Source organism: Podarcis bocagei (genome assembly GCF_964188305.1).
Source record: "Podarcis bocagei genome assembly, chromosome: 5".
Classification (NCBI taxonomy): domain Eukaryota; kingdom Metazoa; phylum Chordata; class Lepidosauria; order Squamata; family Lacertidae; genus Podarcis; species Podarcis bocagei.
The window spans coordinates 50,542,550-50,562,418 of NC_138129.1; the positions used below are offsets into that span (position 1 = coordinate 50,542,550).

Genomic DNA, 19,869 nt, shown 5'->3' on the forward strand with positions numbered 1-19,869 from the left:
TAGACAGTGCAATTTGTTCTGCATTTACCAGGGCCTTTTCTCATAGGAGATTTCCAAAATGTATCAACCGCATGCTTTTACTTTGTAAATGTGGTGCCAAGTTCCTGTTTGCCATTGTTTTTACTGTAGTGATGTTATTAACCCGAGTCAGTACATTTATTTGCTGGAACCATTACATTGAGACTTTTCCAATTTGTCATGTACAGTTTCAACCTGATGTAGTTATTGGCAATATTAAAATGGTGAGTTAAAAATCTTAATGTTCCTCACTTTATTGGAGCCATTTCTAGAAATGATCTAGGGATCTTTGTCAGTCTCTCTTAATAGCATTTCCAGGTTCTGCAAATAAAGATTTTAGTTAGCTGGATTAGCTTTTTCGTAGTTCTGAACCTTCATATAAATAACTGAAACTTTCCTGTCTTGTTTCTTGAAAAATATGGTGTCAGGTATTTTCTGTGTGTTGACACAGATAAGGCTGAGAATTGTGGCAAGTTATTTCTACCATTAAGTCGTATCAGCAAGATACAGCAATAATTTTCTAAAGCATTTATTTGACTGTTTGTTACCAAGAATGATGATTCTTAACAGGAAAGAGTGGTAAAATTCTCACTACATGGTAGAATATTGCAGATCACTAGCTTAATATGTTTCTCTGTGCACACACTATCATAAAATACTCTTGGTGAATTAATGTTTAGCTTGCATCAACTTTATTCACTTTTCACAAAAGGGAAACAGAGTCAATGTCACTTGCCCAAGGCCATTCTGTGAGGGCCGATTTCATACATGCATATTTCACCTGCAGGGATGAATTGCAAACTAAATGCGTAAAACACTTCAACTGGAAAGAACTGCTTGACATTGAATGTACCTCCTGACTTGAGGTTTGCTGTTTGCTAAATGTGCATGTGCAAGACATCCTTTGGTCTTTCACTCACTGGCCATGTCTGGATGTAATGCTAAGCCAGGGGTCGGCAACCTAAGGCCCGTGGGCCACAAGTGGCCCATGGGGGTTGTTTAACCGGCCCATGGACCCCCGCTGCCCGCTCGGTCGGCTCCCATGCGCCGTGCTAAACCGGTGTGGAGCAGAGCGAGGACCGCCTTCTTTAACCAATGCGAAGCTGAAGCTCCTGCAGCCAATGGGAAGCTGCGCATGCCTCCTCCACACCAGGAGGAGCACCGGAAATAGTGTTTGTGCATGCATGTGCATGCACTCTGACCCACCGTGGCGTCTGTGGGACCGTGAACTGGTCCAAGCCACAAAAACTTTGCCAACCCCTGTGCTAAGCCACTAACTATGGTTAAACAAATCATCCTGCAGATGCATTGTGTGCTATTCTACACACTTCACTTCTCCCAGGTTTAGGCACTAGCTACTTTGTGATTTGTTTCCCCTCTTGGCAAGGAGACAAATGAAGTGTGAACACTTTGCATTATTTCTGAAGGTGGCCATTGGGTATGTGAGTCTCTGTCTCAGGTGAAATTTGAATCCATGTCTTCCAGGTACAATATTAAACCACCTAAACATATGATCCTTATAATATTAGGCCTGGTAGAATGTTTGAAAAAGTATTGGGTGGCTTTTGAAAACACAAATAAAACCTGTAGAGGAATTCGTTACTTTTCAAAATAGGTAACACTGTATCCACATTTTTAATGCACGTTTCTTTATTTTCTAATGTTCTACATTCAGTTGTAGCTGCCTAAGCCGTTCTCTGAAGTAAATATTGATAACAAAGAGAATCCTATCTACAGTAACATACGACTTATTTACAAATGATCAAGAACGATACAGTGCTAAATAGCAGAGTGAAAATCCTGACGTCACCATTTCCAGTTTGTATGTTTTCTTTCTATTTCCTATGTTGTGGAGAAGTTTTCTGACTCTGTGATGTCAATAGGTTGCTTGTACACATTGCTGTGACCTCTTTCCATCGGGGACCAGAGAGACAGCAAGAGCAATTGTCTCACAGCAAGCGGTAAAGCAATGGGCTGGGATCAGTACTGCTGTACTCAGTGGGGTGAGTTGGTGTAGAGAAAGAAAATCAGTCTTAAGTTCACCAGGCCTTCTAATATGGGGAAAGCTGGATACTAGAAAGAAAATGAATTATTTACTTAAGGCTTGTCAGGGAACTGACATCGGAGCTAGAGGTGGAGGGAAGGCTCTCAAATGATGCTGGAGAAGGGCCCAGCAGGGAGAGAGGCAGCTCCGCAGATGGGGAAGCAAATCAGCGCAACACCAGGGATATAGAGGGGCTGATGGGGGAATCGGGGAGAGGGCTCCAGGACTCTTCACCGGACACCAGCGGGGAGAGCACGGGTCCTCCGCTACCCACGCCCACCCTGCGCAGAAGTCTTCCGTGCAGAGAGAGTAGGAGGAGACTGGGTGTCAAACAACTTTTATGTTGGAAAAGATTTAAGAAACGCCCACTGACGGATTCTGCTAGCGACTGAGGCAGCCACGAAGTGAAGGGCTGCCCAGACTGAAAGGTTTAGCAAGGCAACAAAGCCTGGAGAGGCGGCAACTTACGCACGAGCAACCCATACACATTACAAGGCTGTAGGGACAAATTGCACCAGTTCCAAAGAACTGAAACTGATCTACTTGGAAGGTTTGAAAAATGTTACTTAACTTTCTTGGTTAATTTGCACACTGATAATTAGATTTCATGTGTAATCTAGAAATTGTTGGACTTGCACATTCAACCCTTTAGGATTTTCATTGAGAATCACCATTCAGACCATTTGTAGATACAGAGGTTCTGCTGAAGAATCCACAAAAGCACTGATTGTGTCGTTCCCACAGAAGGTTGATGCTTTTTAAAGATCTCAGTTGTATGCACACACAAACGTCCAGTGTATCGCATGATTCATTGTTTGCAGACAAGATTGTGTTGGCTCTCTTTCAAGTTGTCGTCAGGGTTTACAGATTGCCGAGAATTTCAGAAAGGAGGAAAACTACCAAAGAAAATAGCTTAGAGATGGGAGGCTCTTAGCTTTTGTTCCTTCATGCCCTTTTGGTGGCATGTTCTTGGAAGTATACAGTTTGTGCCATGGGTAGGTTATAGAAAAATGTGGACTCTTTGAGTGGCTTTTATTTACTCCGTTGGCTCTGCTCAAGCAGAACAGTGAAGCTAACTGCAAGTCCTTTTTCCTAATTGACGAAGAAGGTGAGAGATCATTTAGAGAAATTAGATACAATGTAACATGACATTTAGATCCTGCAACACCATAAAAGACTTCTACACAAATACATAAACGCACGAGACAAATTATAATGTCAGGTTGCTAATGATTTTATTTCTCATTTAGGCTGATGTGCATTATAAATACTCGGATGTAGTTGCTACACTTTGTAGTGGGGGGCAGTGATTCATCTGCATGGGAATTGCCTCAGAATTTATGGTTAGCTCTCCCTATTCAGAAACATTCTCCAAATTCTTGAAATGAACAGTAAATTCTTACTAAAAATGAATTAACATCAAAGTCAAAACTTGCTGCACTTTTGGGGAAGCTAAGGATAACTGCTAAAATAAGTGGTTTTTGTTTTTTGTTGAAGGAACATTGGTGAGCTTGGGCTGCTGGAGTAAACTCAAATGCAAGGTTAAGTGTGGTTTTAAATTTACAGGAGCAGCTCTGTGAATCAAGTGAGCGCTAAAGATACCCATTCACCAGTCTCTTCCATAGGAGGACTACTATTGTTGATTATGTTCCTTAGAATGGAAATTACCTTCTTAAAAAGCTGAAGTCTTAGAAGAGGCCACAGTCCTTGAGGTTCTCTTTGATGATGACATCCGTGACTGCGTCAAATACAAATTTGACGTTCTGTGTGTCTGTGGCACAAGTCATGTGACTGTAAATTTCTTTCACATCTTTTCTCATGTTCAGATCAAGGAACTGAAGTTTGATGTAGTTGCCTGCGTCTTCAAAGGTATTGGGACCTGTGTGCGTAAGAGAAACAAGGAAGAGGCTATAAATGTTGCTGAAAGCTTATTGGGGAGTTCCTCATTCAGAGAAGGGCTTTTGATCTAATGCAGTCTCCTGCCAGAGGAGGGGATGCTTGTTGATTCCTCCTATCCTATAGCAGAGGAGGAAGTGGGTCAGAGATGGCACATGACGTGTCACCCATGTTTAGTGTCTGTTTCTACATCATATGTGAAGCAGTTCTTGGCTCTTGATGACTGGCTACTGTAAGGCGGAAACGTTCGACCAACTCACCATCATAATCTGGGAAACAAATGCTGAGATGTACTTTCTTGATCTTTTCCTCAAAGAGGTCCTTCTTGTTCAGGAAGAGAATAATGGAGGTGGCAGCAAAGAACTTGTGATTGCATATACTGTTGAACAGATGCAAGGATTCGTGCATGCGGTTCTAGAGGGGAAGACCACACAGTTCAAGCAAGCTCAAAGACTGCGTAAAACATCTGTTCATTCTATCCGTAGGGTATGCTTCTGGACACAATACTTGACCATTACCCCCAAATGCTTCTCAATTACTTCCAAAACATTCCCCTTGCAGCCCCCTGTGTCCCCTGAGGATGAGCAGGGAGTTACAGGGGAAGGAGAATTCCTGTGGTCTGAGCAGATAATCCATTCCATTCCTGCAGCTTGGGATGCAACTCTAAATGTAAAAGTTGCATAGAACAATGTTGAAAGACAGTATTTTAAAACGTCCATTTATTGTGAAGTCAAATGGGAGGTGAGCAAGCAAAAGTAGCAACATTTGTACGTGTGTTGTGGCATTTTCTGCACAGGTTTGTTCTTGTTCTTAAACTGAAATTGGAGCAAGTCTATACTGGAGCTCAGTGGCTGATGCATCTACTTGCCTCTCTTGGTTAATCTAATTGTAATAGGTGGATTTTTCCTAAATGCCCTCGGGCTTTGGGGTTTAAAAACACACCCACATTATAAAATACTGCTGTTGCTGTGGCATTAATCTACTGTCTTACCAGTATTGGCCTACTGTTCTTAGCCAAAGTTCTAACTCCTCTGTTGGTTTTCTCTCTCAGCGATATAAATAAGTTAGAAAGCACTGCATCTATAAGGTTTTGATCCTCCTAATTACAAAGTATGGGCTGCAAAACAGGCTGCAAAACAAGCTTGGATTCCCTCCTTTCAGTGGACAGTTGCTGCAGACATGCTGCTTTCCCCCCTTTGTGCTTGGTGACTAAATTTGCTTATGGTGGAGTAAATCATCTATCGCTTCCTTCTCTTATTTTAATTAGTCTTGATGGAAAGCCTATGATCAACTGGGGGCAGGGGGGAGGGCTATATAGCTGATGCACTTTTTTGGCACAACTTCTATGTCTTCCTTTTGGTAAGATTTCCAGCAGCCCAGTTCTACTGGTGAAGGTAATAGAATTGGCGAAAGTAATAGAAATTCCTTTTCCCGTAGAAGGATTCAGAGAAATACAGTTCAACAGCATTTGACATATAGGTCTTGTAGCAATAGGGAAGTGTTTGTGATGTATACTTCTCCTTTCAGAATCGTTGGGGTTTTCAGGAGGAATTCTTAGTAAAACTAGGGGTAAAATTCTTACCCTTCCTGTGCCTTGAAAAGCCTGCCCTGCCTTTGATGTCACCATTGATGTAAATTGGAGGCTTTTACCAATCCTTAAAGTGCACAGGAAGGATTGGAATCAACTGGTTCTAGGATGTATGCTCACAGAGACATATTTATTTTCAGGCAGGGGTTAAGCCAGTGCTTCCTGGATTTGCATCAGAGCAGCACAGTTTGGAAACAAACTACGTACTAGTTCCCCCAAGGCCCTAATTTTCCTCCCTGCTCTACTCAAAAACAACTTTTGGCAGGCTCTTTATGTAAGTAAGGGTAAGATCCTGGTGTTATTTTTTATTCTGTGGGACAGGGGAGCTGTTGTGGTGGTTGTTGGATTTCAAAGCGGATGCAGGCATGTTTGTGGAGCGATAATTAATTTCATAAGAGTTTGAGCGAGAAAACATACCACTTCATCATCTTCTACCAGCACCATGTCATAAGCACTGAGAGCTCCACAGAAGATGATACAGGTCACCCCTTCGAAGCAGTGGATCCACTTTTTGCGCTCAGACCGCTGCCCACCTACATCAAACATCCTGCAGAAAGAAGAGTCGTGATTATGATATTTATTTTCAAAGGTAACCATTTGAAACAGCATGCTAGAAGGGAGGAGTCATTCCTCAGCATTGTAGCTTTAAATGAACATATGATTGGGACTTACAAGAGGTGAATATTTTACCGTTCATCAGGTCAGAGGCATAATGCAACAGTTTAGACAAAAACATGAAGTTAATACCAGAAATGTAAGACTGACACAGATTGGCAAAATATTTATTTAGAAAAATGTATATCCCTTTTGATCTTCAGGGAAATAGCTAACAAGCAACCATTGAAACAGTAAATGTCCAAAGAGAAATCAGAAGGCTAAAAGTAGCAAAACAGAATATGTAGAATAGCTCCACCAACAAAAATCAAGCTGAGGTCAATTAAAAGGGGAAATAACTCCTATGGTTGCTGCAGAGACACAGTAAATATAAAAATCATAGAAGCCACAGACCATTTTGAGAACTGAGGGCACTCAGTGATGGGGCCACGCAGGCTTCCTTGGGAAGGGCATCCCGTAAGAGTAAGGGGACACAACTAAGAAGGCCTTGCTACACTTCTGTGCTGTAGTGGCGCAGTGAGTAGGACTTCACACATGAGAATAAAGCACAGTGTACTCTGTACACAGGCATATACAGGAGGAGACAATCTTTAAGATAAACAGAGTTTATCCATGTTGCCATTTGGCAGATGGAACATGGAATGTGCTGTGATTGAATAAAGAACAAGGAGGGCTACCTAGAAGGGTTTTCTTTCTCACCTGAAGTTGAGGTCTTTGACACCAAACTTTGTCTCTATGATACCTGTGGTCTTAACTCGTGATCGCAATACATCCTGTTCGTTGGGGAGGTAGCCAGGAGCACATATCCTATCCAGTTGGTTCAGGTAGCTGCAGAAGGAAATGGAGACGTAATGCTGTAATGTCTACAGCACATGTGGGGGCTTTGTAATAAATTGTTCATCCTCACAAATTGGGGAGGTAAATCACTATTTGTATTCCCCATTTTCCAGATGGGAAGCTGAGGCCGAGTGACTCTTCCCCAAAGCCATCTGGAGTCTTCATGGCTTAGCAAGGTGTTGAACCCATATCTTGCAGGATCGGACCACTACATCCTTTTGGCTGAACGTAATTACCCTTGACTTGTCTAGATCCAAGTGGTTGGAAGTGTTAGGTGATGTGTATATTATCCTCATATGCACAGAAAACCATATGTGAGCAGCTGGGAACTGGGTTCAAAATGTTCTGCTTCTACAAAAATGGAGAGTAACAGGTTAAAGAGGACTCGGGCAGCAATACTGTCTCTGCTAATGCAGTGGCTTAGAACACATGCAAACATTTACCAGGGCTCTCTGCTTCTCTTAAGGTACTGCAAGAATTGTGCAATTGTTGTGGGTTACTAATTTGCAGTTTATTAGGCTGTTGTATTTGGTTGGATCTGTTTAAATTTGCAGCTGTTTGCTTTTGCCAGCCCTTCGGTCATGGCTAGGATAGACCTCTGTTTGTTTCAAACTTCCACCAACAAAGTTAGCAAAAATAGAAAGGGATGGCTCCTGGTCAATTGCTCCACAAGGAAATTGGCAGCCATTATATTTACTGTGGGCACAGCCAGCGCTTTTGGTTCCCCAGGCCCTAAACTGCCCTAAGAAATGTACAGCAGAAAGCAAATAGGCAGTGCACATCTAACCTGCCCTAAGCTTCCAGCTGCATTGTTAGAAGGCTTGGTTGTGGTGGCACAATTGCAGAGCACCCTGGAGCACTAGTGATGTGGCACTGGAGGTCTGCAGACTAGGGACCATTTGTCATGCTCCTGTTCTTTTTTACTTCAAGCAAAGAGCATCTTAACACACGTGTTGCGTGGGGTCACCTCTCTTGCCAATTGCATGGGAGCCTCTTTCCTGTGAGTTGATCCCACACTCCTGGGAAGTATGAACAGCCCAGCCAAATGGTGGATTTCAACCCTGTCGAGTGCCAGTGAGGTGCAAAAGACTTAAATGACTAATCTTACCCATGTTGTTGCATTCACACCTGCTCTCCAGTGATGTGGGATCTCTCTGCAGGGAAGTGACTCCCGTGCTGCTTAGCATCTATGGGAAGGGGACTACCGGCTTGGAGACCGTGGGTTGCATACAGGGTTCCTGTTGCATTCCCACATTAGACTTCCGCTTGCACAACGGAGCTTACTCTTCCATCTCCATTCCCACCCCCTCCATCCTCAAGATCTGCTCTGGAGGATTGGGGGTCCTTCCAAAGCATGGGGAGAGAGGAGGAGGGAAAAGTCTAGTTGTACAAGTAGAGCTCTTGTGCAGCATTGAATGGAACGCTATGGTAAGGCACAAGGAAAGAAGTGATCTGCAAAAGCTTGCTGCATTTCAAAAGATGGAGAAGCCTGACAGGGCAAGTTCATTTGCTTTGTGTACTACATATGTTTGGGGCTGATGGGATTTGTAGTCAAAAATATCTGGAGGGCACTAGCTAAAGCCGAAATGTACTATACAAATGCATGGCAGTCTCTCTCTCTCTCTCTCTCTCTCTCTCTCTCTCTCTCTCTCTCTCTCTCTCTCTCTCTCTGAAGTCTCCCTGCCACAACCCCTTCTGCTGGCAATATTGCCTCTCCCCTCCCCAATATGTTTCCACAGGGACCAACTTACTAGGAGGCAGAGTCATTGAGCTGGTACTCAGCGGCTCGCTCAAAGCAGGCCTGAACACCTGCATCCTTCCAGAGTTTGGTTATACAGTCCACTAGCTCTGGAGGCATGGTTCCTTCTTCGATGGAGTCAGCCAAGTTGAACAGCTGTCGTCCCTCATCCTGTAAAGATACAAAGCCTGTAAGGAAACTGTGGTTTCCTTGGTGACAAGGGTACGGCAGAACCTCATATTCAAGTGTTTGTATTTTGCACCCTCACAACCTGTTTTTAGCCGCACGGTTTGGGCACTTCATAATTTCCTCCTTTCTGATTTTGCAGAGGTCTTCTTACAGGGCGTGCATCAAATCAGAGGACAACAATGCATTAAAAAAAAAGGAGGAACAGTTGTTTACCAGGGCCATTATTGACAAGGAAGTGAAGAAAAAGTTCAAATTGCAACAAATCAACTTTGGTCTGGAGATTTAATAAACAACAAAAAACCTCCTATGGTTGGTCGATGGTTTCTCAAGTTGAGCATTTATTGGGAAGTATTATGAGAAGGTGCAAATACAGTAAGCATCTGCTGGAGATGATTTAAGCTGTAGGGGAAAAGCTGGTCTAGAAATGTGTCTGTGCTTCCACATTACCACTCACATGGATGCAGGTGTGTGTGCTACCATCTTGGCACCTTCTGTGTGGTGACCTGCTCCAACATGGCTTCTTTCCAGAAACATCATGCGTTGGGTGGTGTCCCAGCACACTCTAACTCTTACCTTTTTCAGTAAGTACTTTGATTCTCACCATTAATGGTGTTAGGTAGGAGAAGGTACAGTGCAACAGTGGCCACAGCCTAGGTACCACTGGAGGTCTTATTCTGACACCATAATTCTAGGAGCGAAGGAAGATGCCTTATACAGAGTCAGATCAGCTGTTCATCTCTCTCCGAATTGCCTGCACTGACTGGCAGTGCCCTCACCAGTATCTCATACAAGAGAATCTTTCCCAACCCATTCCAGAGATGCTGGGGACCTTCTGCATGCAAACCAGATGCTCTACTGCTGAGTTACAGCCCTTCTATGAATCAGCTCCAGTGAATCTATGGCTACTGCTCTTGAAAAGTGGTCTTTAGCCACCAGGTGGCATCATCCCGTAGCTGCTTCAACTTGAGGCTGAAGCCCAAATCTATCTCTTTTTGATATCTTATGAAGGGTGCAGCACAGTGCACTGGGATCACAGTTACACTAACTCTTACTGTTCTGGTGCTTGGCTATTCCACCTGTCCTTTCCTACCTATTTTTCTTCAGAACATCCCATGGGAATAAAGATAGGAAACGTATCTAGCAGCAATGGCATTCCTGTTGTATGATTATACATATTGACCTTGAACACAAATAAACAAACTTTAATAGCAGGTCCCTTTTTAGCACATCAGCCACATTGTAGCTGCAAATGCCTTGGCCCTCCCCTTTCCCAGAGATCCTCATTCGCTCAACGAAAACATGCTGCTGTCATGCACAAGGATACTGACCGCTCGGCTTGAATCCGCATAATCAATCCCCAGGGTGGTCATGGCTCTGATGATGGCCAAGATGGACTGCAAGATGTTGCCGTAAATAACTGCTTTGAACTCCAAACATTCTTCTTCCGTGTAACCATCTTGATGGATAATCCTGGGTAAGAAGGGGGGCGGGGGAGAGGGAACAGTCACCATAGATGAAATAACCACTCCGGATCTTCTTGAGAAGTTCTACCCGTTTTATAGAGATGCATAATAAATGGCATCTATTTGCTTTGGGGGAAGAATGTTTTTTAAAAGGACCATAATCTAAGACATCACAGAGTAAAACCTGCCCCAAACCACATTGGCTGAGATGACCATGTCTGGGTGAGGAACACATTTTGCCCCGTGCCTGATTGTACTCCATGGGGCAGCAGTTTTGACATTTTCCCAGAACAATAAATGGCTCCCATTAATTGTGCAGCAAAAATGAGAATACTGCCTATTCCATTGAAAGGCCTTGAGTTTTATTTGTATGTTACTTGAATGTGAAGGCTGTTAAGTCTTAGATACATGGACAGATATGATGTATAAGGTATATGACCTATAAAGGATTGTAGGAAAATGTTGCCAAGATGCCTCATGATATATAATTAGCTGCCCTTTCACTGAAGGCCTGTGTATTAAAATGATGGCCGTTAAGTTTGTAGGTCACTTTTCTATTGTTGGAATTCATGAGTAGGGTAGGTGGGTGTGGGTGTAGTCACATTGGTTACTGCTACAGTTTAAGATGCCTCTTCCTGTATGGTTTGCACTTTCACTCTGGTGTTAAATCTAAGTTCCCAGAAAGTTTTGAGTATCCCAGGGAATACTAAAGGCTACTAAAGGAAGAGTAACAGAACTGCATTTATCTTTTGCTGTTTGTTTGTCAGTTCATAAGCCACAGGGCTTAGAAATCTGACATTATGGACTTTGCCATCAGCCTTTATTGCAGGCTTATTATTATGAGGATTACTAAAACCATGTGCAGGGAAATTAATGTAGATTAGTCAATGAATCTGCTATAGCAGGAACTGGGGATCTGGTGCCCTCCAAATGTTGTGGACTACAATTCCCATTAGTCCCAGTCAGCATGGCCAATGGTCAGGGATGATGGGAGTTGTAGTCCAGCAACATCTAGAGGGCAATAGGTTCCCCATCTCTGTGCTATAGCATATAAAGCATTATTTCTTCCTTATCCTGCTCAGGATCAGCTTGTGAAGCAAGCAGTTATTTCATGTTGCCCTAGCTTGCTTTTAACTAAATGCTATTTTTATTTGTGTTTTAAGCCTTCCATAATCTGTTTAAGTTATTTGTCCCAGCTCAGTCCTGTTGCCAACAACAGCCTCTAAATGTGCTACTCTGGGTTGGTGTGGGATAGCAACGCAGGAGGAAAGGGCTCAAGGACGCCCCTGTTTTTAGGGTTCTTGGTCCTCAGTCTAGAAGGCAATACTCACTTCATCTGTTTGACAATTGTACTCTTGCCTGACTCTCCAGCACCTGAAAGAAGTAAAAGGAAACAGATTAATGGCAGAATATGGGAAAAGATACACATGCAGATCACTTTGCTAAAAGACAGGGGTCGTTTTGTCTTGGCACTTAACTATTTTATATTTTCTTACTGGAATGTCTTTCCATTGCCAAGTTCCCCAGTTCAGACGTTAGGTCAGCAGGCTTACGCAAATAAATGCCCGTGGCCTATTCATATGGGTGACATAAGATCAGAGGGGACATGTGGCTTCGTGTTTGTGGAGGAACATCAGTGATACCACCTCCTCCTCTGATGCACATATGGATGGACTATTCACGTGGACAGTTAGTTGCTTGAGCAAGATAGCTGCACACGTCTTCTTAAGCAACACCTAGAGTAAATGATATGGCAGTATACAGGAGCTTTAGAAACTGCAGGTGACATTAGATAGGTCAAATTGGCACGCTTCATTTGTGCTTATATCCAGCTGGCTTTCTGAAAGGTGGTGTTTTGCAATTTTGTGCACCTAATTCAGATTTTTAACTTGACATTTTGAAAGCGATGGATGGGATGTAAGGTGGGCATGATGGTTTGGGGGGGGGAGGAAATTATACATCGTGGGGAACAGGAGCATAGGCTAGCAAACTCGACAGCCCAAAGAGCTTGAGACATGCTGCAGGAGGTGTTGTTGCTCATTATTGCCCTGCATCTTGGCAATACCACACACCCCATTCTTTGTGCAGTAACTGAGGTTCAACCCAGTGTTGAAGTCCAGTCCCAGATATCTGGGAGAGCAAAGGCTTCCTTAGTAATATAAGCAGGGTGGTGTGTGCATTGTTTGATGTGTCTTGAGATACATCCCAAAGAGGAGCCCTGGCCTATTAAAAGACATCCCACCCTGAATACTGAAGCATTCCTAATTCAAGTTGAAGACCTGTCTACAACTTTATTTATAACTGCAGTAAAGCCTGTTGCTGTTGGACCTGACTCCTTCATATATTATTTCTACATCAACCATTAATATGTACCAGTAATATTTTTTCTCTCCCTATGAAATTATTCTGAAAGACTACTTTATTGATTGGGCCTAATCCACACATGCAGGAGAATGATGTGGCAAACGGTTTCAGAAGATATGGTGTTAGTCTTGCTTCCATTCCCCCTCTCCTCCCTCCCCGTCTTTCCTTCCTAGCATTACAGCGTAGCACAACAAAGTTTAAAATACTATCTTCCATAGAATTCCTTTGCAGAGTTTCAACATGCTCTCAATTAAGATTCCACAGGTAGGGACTATGAACAGAGGACAAGTTAGCTCACATTTTTCTCTCCCTCCTAAACTTCAATATATTTTAGAATATTTGCTAAGGAATAAGAATATACCTGTTTCAGTTTTTCTTCAATCCCTGACCCCCTCCATTCTCTTCCGTAGTTACAGTCTAATGTTCTAAGGTAGAAACGGTTTTGTTGCTTCAGATTATAGGTGGGGATTCAATGATTTAATGTTCTCCTGTGTTAAAAACACCCACACAATCCCTGCTAACTGAAAACTAGCACAGTAAGGAACAGATTAGCTTTGAATCCCTCAGACTAATTTCCTAGTCTTTTTATTTGCAGGGAGTTGAAACAAAAATATGTGAAACTATTATAAAATGGAACCCGCCCCTCAGCAGCCTTTCTGTTTTTGCAGTTAAATGTTACAGATCTGTACCATATATGAGTTGAAACTAACACTTGAAGAAGCTACATTTCTCTCTCTCTAAAATGGTGTATACACTACAGTGGTACCTCGGGTTACATATGTTTCAGGTTACAGACTCTGCTAACCCAGAAATATTACCTTGGGTTAAGAACTTTGCTTCAGGATGAGAACAGAAATCGTGCTCTGGTGGTGCGGCAGCAGCAGGAGGCCCCATTAGCTAAAGTGGTGCTTCAGGTTAAGAACAGTTTCAGGTTAAGAACGGACCTCCGGAACGAAATAAGTACTTAACCCGAGGTACCACTGTAATTACAACAGATTAGAAGAGCAAGGAGTTACCGGGAACATGTAACGTGTCCCTGCTGAAAATGTAATGTGTAAAGCCTCTTGATGCAAACTGCTAAGCACAAAATCACTGCTCCAACTGCTAACTAGAAAATGCCTGCTTTTTTCCTTCATAGGCCAATGAAAGAGCTGCTGTTGTTTGGCAGTCTGACCAGTCGTGTCTATTTCATTGATGAGAAAAGAGAGTGGGAGCAGTTCATTATTTGTATGGGGTTTTTTTTAGAGCTTGAAATAAGTGCAAGAAAATTTCCCATCAGACTTTAGAGTACATCTCTTTGGAAATGTGGCTGTGCAGGTCTGGGTGGCAACTCTCATGGAGAAATCCACCAAACAACTGGAACTTAGAGATGCCATTCCGAAAGAGATAATTTTATTGATAAATTGTTTTTGTTGCATTCAATATGGAAATCGAAAGAAATGCACTTTACACTCTCTGGCTATACAAGGACATCTTTAGAGAGACCTATTGGCATGAAAAGGGGCGCCAATGACATGGGATGTTTGTTGCAAATCTTCCACTAGGGAATATACTCTTGGACACAGATACTTCAGACACTTTCCATGTTTATCTTGAGGCTTTTGTTTTGTTTTAGAGAGAGAAGATGCCCTGTCTACTTGTGTCTTGCTGCAGTTATGCTGGGGTAAACATTTTTTTTCTTAAAAACAACAACAAAAACTTTAAAAATCTAAAATAGTTCGGATCTGAGCAGCATTGTGTGCTTCTTGGAGTATCTACCAAAGATGCTGGTGTTGATTTTTTGAAGAGATCTTGCACGGAAGAAGACACAGCCTTGCTAATAAAGTGTTAAATATGTTTCAGTTATTGCTGGAACAGAAAGCATTATGCGAGCCTCTCAGGGGATGCATGTTAAAGGAACAGGGCAGACAGTTGGAGGAATCTGGTCCCCACCCCCACCCCCACCCCCACCCCCCCACCCCGTGCAACTACGTCAGTCTCTATAAGTAGAAAGCCTTTGGTAATGCAGCATTCCTTGCAAAAGGATTGTGCCATTTCCAGGATGTCATGCAAGAAAGCAAAAGAGGAAATGCTGGGAGTGTTCCTACGACATGCATTAAGAATAAAGAGGCAAAGTAATTACTAAGGAAGTTACCAAGGGAATGGATTTGGATAGAGGCCAAATCATTCTGCTGGGCCTCCCCATGCTGGGCTTAGCGACACAGCCTCTTTCATATAGCAGATCCTTCTGTATCCACTTATTATTATTATTATTATTATTATTATTATTATTATTATTATATTGATTATATTTATATACCGCCCATACCCACAGGCCTCAGGGCAGTTCACAGGATAAAACCACAATATAAAAACACAAAATGCATAATCAGAATAAAAACAAGAACAACCCAATAACCCCCCGCAAATAATCAGAGAGGGAAAATAGAATTTTAAAAGCACATACACAATATTTGTAATGAAAAATATAAAAATAAGCACCCATCAGGTATCATCAAGGAGTAGATTAAAAGTTCAATTTAACTGCCTTTCAAATCAAAACATTTTAGCCATTGTCCCCCCCCCCCAATTGCAACCATTCATAGAAGCTCTTTGATCCAGTGGAGGTTGGATTTTGATCCTTATTTTGGCTGGCTACTTTAATATTTTGATTTTTCATTTCTGAAATGCCTCAGGTTTCCTCCCAGTATTGTGCATGAACTGTTTAGGAGACAAAACTTCAGTCTAATAAGGATTTGTGGTCTTGGTGCTTGCAGTGTACACTGTTCCTATTCTTTAGATGGCAAAGTGGCCTGGCAGGAAGATTCTTTCTTATCCTCACCTGGCTATTCTTGGTTATTTCTCACTGATATCTCTCTTTTTGTCCATCTCCCCCGCCCCCCTCTCTCTCTCACACACACACAGAGAAAGCTAGCATGCTAAATGCACTCAATAATTTGATTGTATGATTGTCATGGCAGCTCTTGGATTCTGCTTGTGAAATCACTAGTAATAAGAAACACAACTCCATCCTAGGGTGCCATTTCAGATTCCAAAATTGAGTAGTTGTGGAATTATATCTAACTCAAGGAGAAGGTAGACTGCCTACAGATGATATGAGGCCACAGACAAATTGTGGTTCCTCACAGGCTGGCATTCAGCCTTAAGCACCCAGGTCAAGAGATGAGGCCATCTCAGTATCTCTTTCTGTCTCTCTCTCTCCTAAACATTTCTATTGCTGTCTGTTAACCCAACACAAGTAGGTTAAATACTGAAGCCAACAATGACTAGGTAAACTAAGACCAGCATTTGAAATTACTAGGTAGGCCAGGCCTATGCTGAATGTCACCCCTGGCAGGTGCGTAGGAGCAGTTCACAGCATGGTTCCAAGGTTTGCTCCTGGATCTAGTTCCAAAAAAAGCTGCCCAGTAAACTTGTAGATGGGGGTGCTCCCACGGAATATGTGGCCTGGAATCAGGGAGGGACACCATCTCCACTGCCGCTCCTCAACTGGCACCCCTACTTTTATATTTTATTTGCAGGTTCAGCACTTTACTGATGTGCCAATTAGGCTAACCCCGGTCAGCAAACCAGAGTACAGATATCCCCCTTCAGCAATGGAGGCTGGTCTAATAGGGCGAATGGGGAATAGCACCTCCACCTCAGTCTGCCCCAGAAGCCAGCCCCTACTTGCCTGTCTTGTTCAGTGCAACCAATCAGGCCGTGGCTCTGCCTGTCATTGGTTCTGGCTCCACCTACTGTTGGCACATCTGCATTCCACCCTACCAGTCCTAATGAGGATCAGCTACCATTGCCCTCTGGGCAAGGCACCATCACTTCTGTTACATGGGAGCTGATGTTGCATGGGAGCTAGCGTTACTGCATGAATTTATTGTCAGCTGGAAATACCCCATGTACATTACTACCCCTAGGGCCAAATAAGACTGTGTATTGGAGTTGAATCCCAACAACTTCTGGAAGGTTCCTCACCCTTCTGTACTAGAACTAAACACAAAAAATCAGTCCTTCAAGATAGTTGTCTAGACAACTTTTTCATTTAAGGGAAGTACCTGGGTTTTGCTAAGCAGGGCACACTTGTGAACCACATTCCTATACCTCCTTTTCTGTGAATAAACCCCATTGAAATCAATAGGATTTACTTCTGCATAGGATTACACTATAAATGCCCCTCTCCACGTTTGTATCAAACCATACCTCCACCTACAGGTATTCCAATTCTAGTGACGGCCAACAGCCCTAAGTTGAGACAACCTGGAGCCAATGTGGGCTATTTTTAAAAAGGCAACAATATAGTCCCAATTATGTTTTAAAATTTGCTTAGTTACAGAGGCCTTCTCACCGCTGCAAAGTAGATTCATAATAGTAACTTCCACTGGGACTGATTCATATTTTACCTCACATCAGTAGATATTTGCGTTTTAGATGTGCTGGCTTAGAAGTGTGTGTTCTTTAGGTGCTCACTTTTTCAGGAGTAGGGAAGTGTTATGTACTCTGAGTATATTTCAGGAAGCTTTTTCAGCCTGAGGGCAGCATTGCCTTATGGGCAGCACTTAGTGGTGGGTGGAGCCAGAGGCCAAAGTGGGTGGAGCAACAGATCAGATGCTTGAACAGTAGTCAAGAGGTTGCTACGCATACACACCTCCACCTCCATCCTGGCAGTTGAGTACTATCATACTTCAGGGACACATTCCAGCTAGTCAAAAGCACAAGGAAGGGTGCAGAGAAAGGCTGGAAAGGAGGTATGGGTCTGATGGGAATTCCAAGGGCCAGATAAAGGGCCTGAGGTTCCCCACCCAGCTCTATTTCTCAACAGTTATCTTCTTCGCTTGCCCTTCAGTCTTCTTCAGCAGCCACAGTATGTTTCCTCATCTCATCACCTTAAGCTGCTTATTCCAAAACAGGAAGCTGCTTAGAATTAGGACTTAATCACCCTGATCCTAACCTCCCTGCTGTCACCTGAAGGAACCCATGTTGCACAGTGGCAGGCAAGCACAGGCTATCTGCACATTTGATATATGCTACTTCAGCTATTTGATCTATGCTCTTCTTCTTTTTTCTTCCTGTGGAAGGTTTATTGCAAGAAGCCATTTTGTTGGAGCAAGCACATGGGATCCTGCTTCTTTCCCATGCAGGAGGAGTTTCCATGCAACCCATTGCTCCTAATAGCAGCGGTTTCTAATTTCTCAAACTTTGACTTGGCTGAGCTAAAAGGCGGGAGTGGCAACATCTTTTCCTGCTGCATGTAGAATGCCAGAGGTGCTTTTATCTTGATCTTTGAATTCTCAGGGGCTGGGTGGGTGAACAGGCTTTCTGGCCTGGGTGTGACATCTGTGTTCCTATATCCTCTAGGCTTTTGTGTCTGGAGAAGCCTGTGCTTTTCAGACCACTATTGAATGAGCTGGCACAAGGTGTTCCCTTTCCTTTGCCCAGTAATAAACTGTGCACTGCTGTTCGTTTCTGCATCTCAACTGCACCTACGGTCACCCACTACGGGACTCCAAAAATTCACTGAGCTCGCACAACTTTACAAGATGTCCAGCTACTTTCTTTAACCATGCGGTTTCTTGTCTCAAACTTCTTTTGTGCCACCTCCTGTAAAATCTCCATTAGTCACTTTCTTCCCACTAATTCACATTCTAGATTAGTTCATGGCAGAGAGCAACATCTGGTAGCCCACAGATTCCCCATCCCTGGGTTATGGAAACAGCTCACAGCTATGAGCCACACAGGTTAGGGCATCATTCAGATGAGTTTATATGTGCAGCAATCAGGAGCTTGGGAAGATGTACACTCCTAGGAGCACTGCACATCCTTGTTATACTTGGAAAGTCATCAGCCACAAAAACCACGGATAAGAACATAAGAGCCCTGATGGATCATACCAAAGAGCTAACTGAGTTCGGCATCCTGCTTCTCACAGCAGCCAACCGGATGCCTATTGTAAGCCGACAGAAGAAGGTGAGGGTAATATTCCAGTTCTGCTGTGGCTCCCTAGCAATTGCTATTCAGATGGCCTGCTGCTTTTGATCCTGTAGGTAGTATGCAGCCATATTGATGAGCAACCATTGATTGCCTTATCTTTCATGAACTTCTCTAATTCTCTTCCAAAGCTGTCCAGGTTGGTGGCTATCACCACATCTTGTGCTAGCAAATACTGCAGTTTATGTGGTGTGCAAAATACTTCCTTCTATCTGTTCTGTATCTCTTGACATTCAGTGTCACTCTCGTATTATGAGAGAAGGTGAAAAACCTTTCCTCTATCCATTTTCTCTGCACAATGCATAATTTTATACTCCCATACTTGTCTCCCCTCCACCTCACGCACCAAAAGTAAATAATTGTCAGGAGCCAGTCTATGACAATAACCAGCTTTGAGGGGCACATGAAGCATCACTGAAGGTGTCTGAAGATATCAAGTGGGAATGTTCAGCATTGCATGGAATTACAACTTGGGGGGGGGGGAGAGGACCCACTCTTGCCTCTCAGTAAAGCTGTCTAGAATGAAAGTCAATCTATTTTGATGCTGGCCTTCTGCCAGTCTCCTTTCATGTTTAGTGACAGGAGGTTCAGGGGATAGACACTGAAACCACATAGGGACAAACCTCCATTGCTGGTCTGAACACCAACCCCAAAGCACAAAGGGTACCTGGAATCAATCAATACTCTTTCAGCAAAAGGATAATACCTGGAATCAATCAATACCCTTTCAGCAAAAGGATAATACCTGGAATCAATCAATACTCTTTCAGCAAAAGGATAATACCTAAGTCAACATCAATATAAACAGACAGAATGCTTTCAATTTCTATAGCTATTATCAAGTAAAGGCTGAATTTTGTAACATGAATTCATTTCTAAGTCCTATAAGAAAGCAAACCTGGATTGACACCAATGCCTTTCCTTCAGCACCACAGACCCAAGGTTCTGAAAAGCCTTTGCTGTTCATTCAAAGAAAACTTGACTGAAAATAACTATCACATTATAACCTCATCTCTCGAGCCTCACAACTGTCCTTATGGGCTGGTGATGAAAATAAGGTTAGGATGGCTTAAAGGGCAAGTTCAGGGTGTATTATTTTGGCAGAGCCAATTGAGAATACCTAATGTCCTTTAGATAG

The 19,869-nt window shown here is 43.0% G+C and overlaps 1 protein-coding gene across 4 annotated transcripts in view; it reads right to left on the reverse strand.

Annotated features, from left to right (window-relative positions):
* Positions 1–2,560: 2,560 nt before the first annotated feature.
* The window catches only part of GNAT2 (G protein subunit alpha transducin 2), a 31,054-nt gene continuing 13,745 nt past the window's right edge, over positions 2,561–19,869 (reverse strand). For all 4 annotated transcript variants that reach the window (XM_081194222.1, XM_081194221.1, XM_081194220.1 and 1 more), the window contains 8 exons: positions 11,720–11,762; positions 10,254–10,395; positions 8,750–8,907; positions 6,861–6,989; positions 5,964–6,093; positions 4,219–4,372; positions 3,731–3,941; positions 2,561–3,154 (listed from right to left, as the gene is read on the reverse strand). In XM_081194222.1, coding sequence (XP_081050348.1) covers positions 3,751–3,941; positions 4,219–4,372; positions 5,964–6,093; positions 6,861–6,989; positions 8,750–8,907; positions 10,254–10,395; positions 11,720–11,724 — 909 coding nt within the window. In that variant the 5' untranslated portion in view covers positions 11,725–11,762 and the 3' untranslated portion in view covers positions 2,561–3,154; positions 3,731–3,750. The remainder of the gene's footprint in view (positions 3,155–3,730; positions 3,942–4,218; positions 4,373–5,963; positions 6,094–6,860; positions 6,990–8,749; positions 8,908–10,253; positions 10,396–11,719; positions 11,763–19,869) is intronic.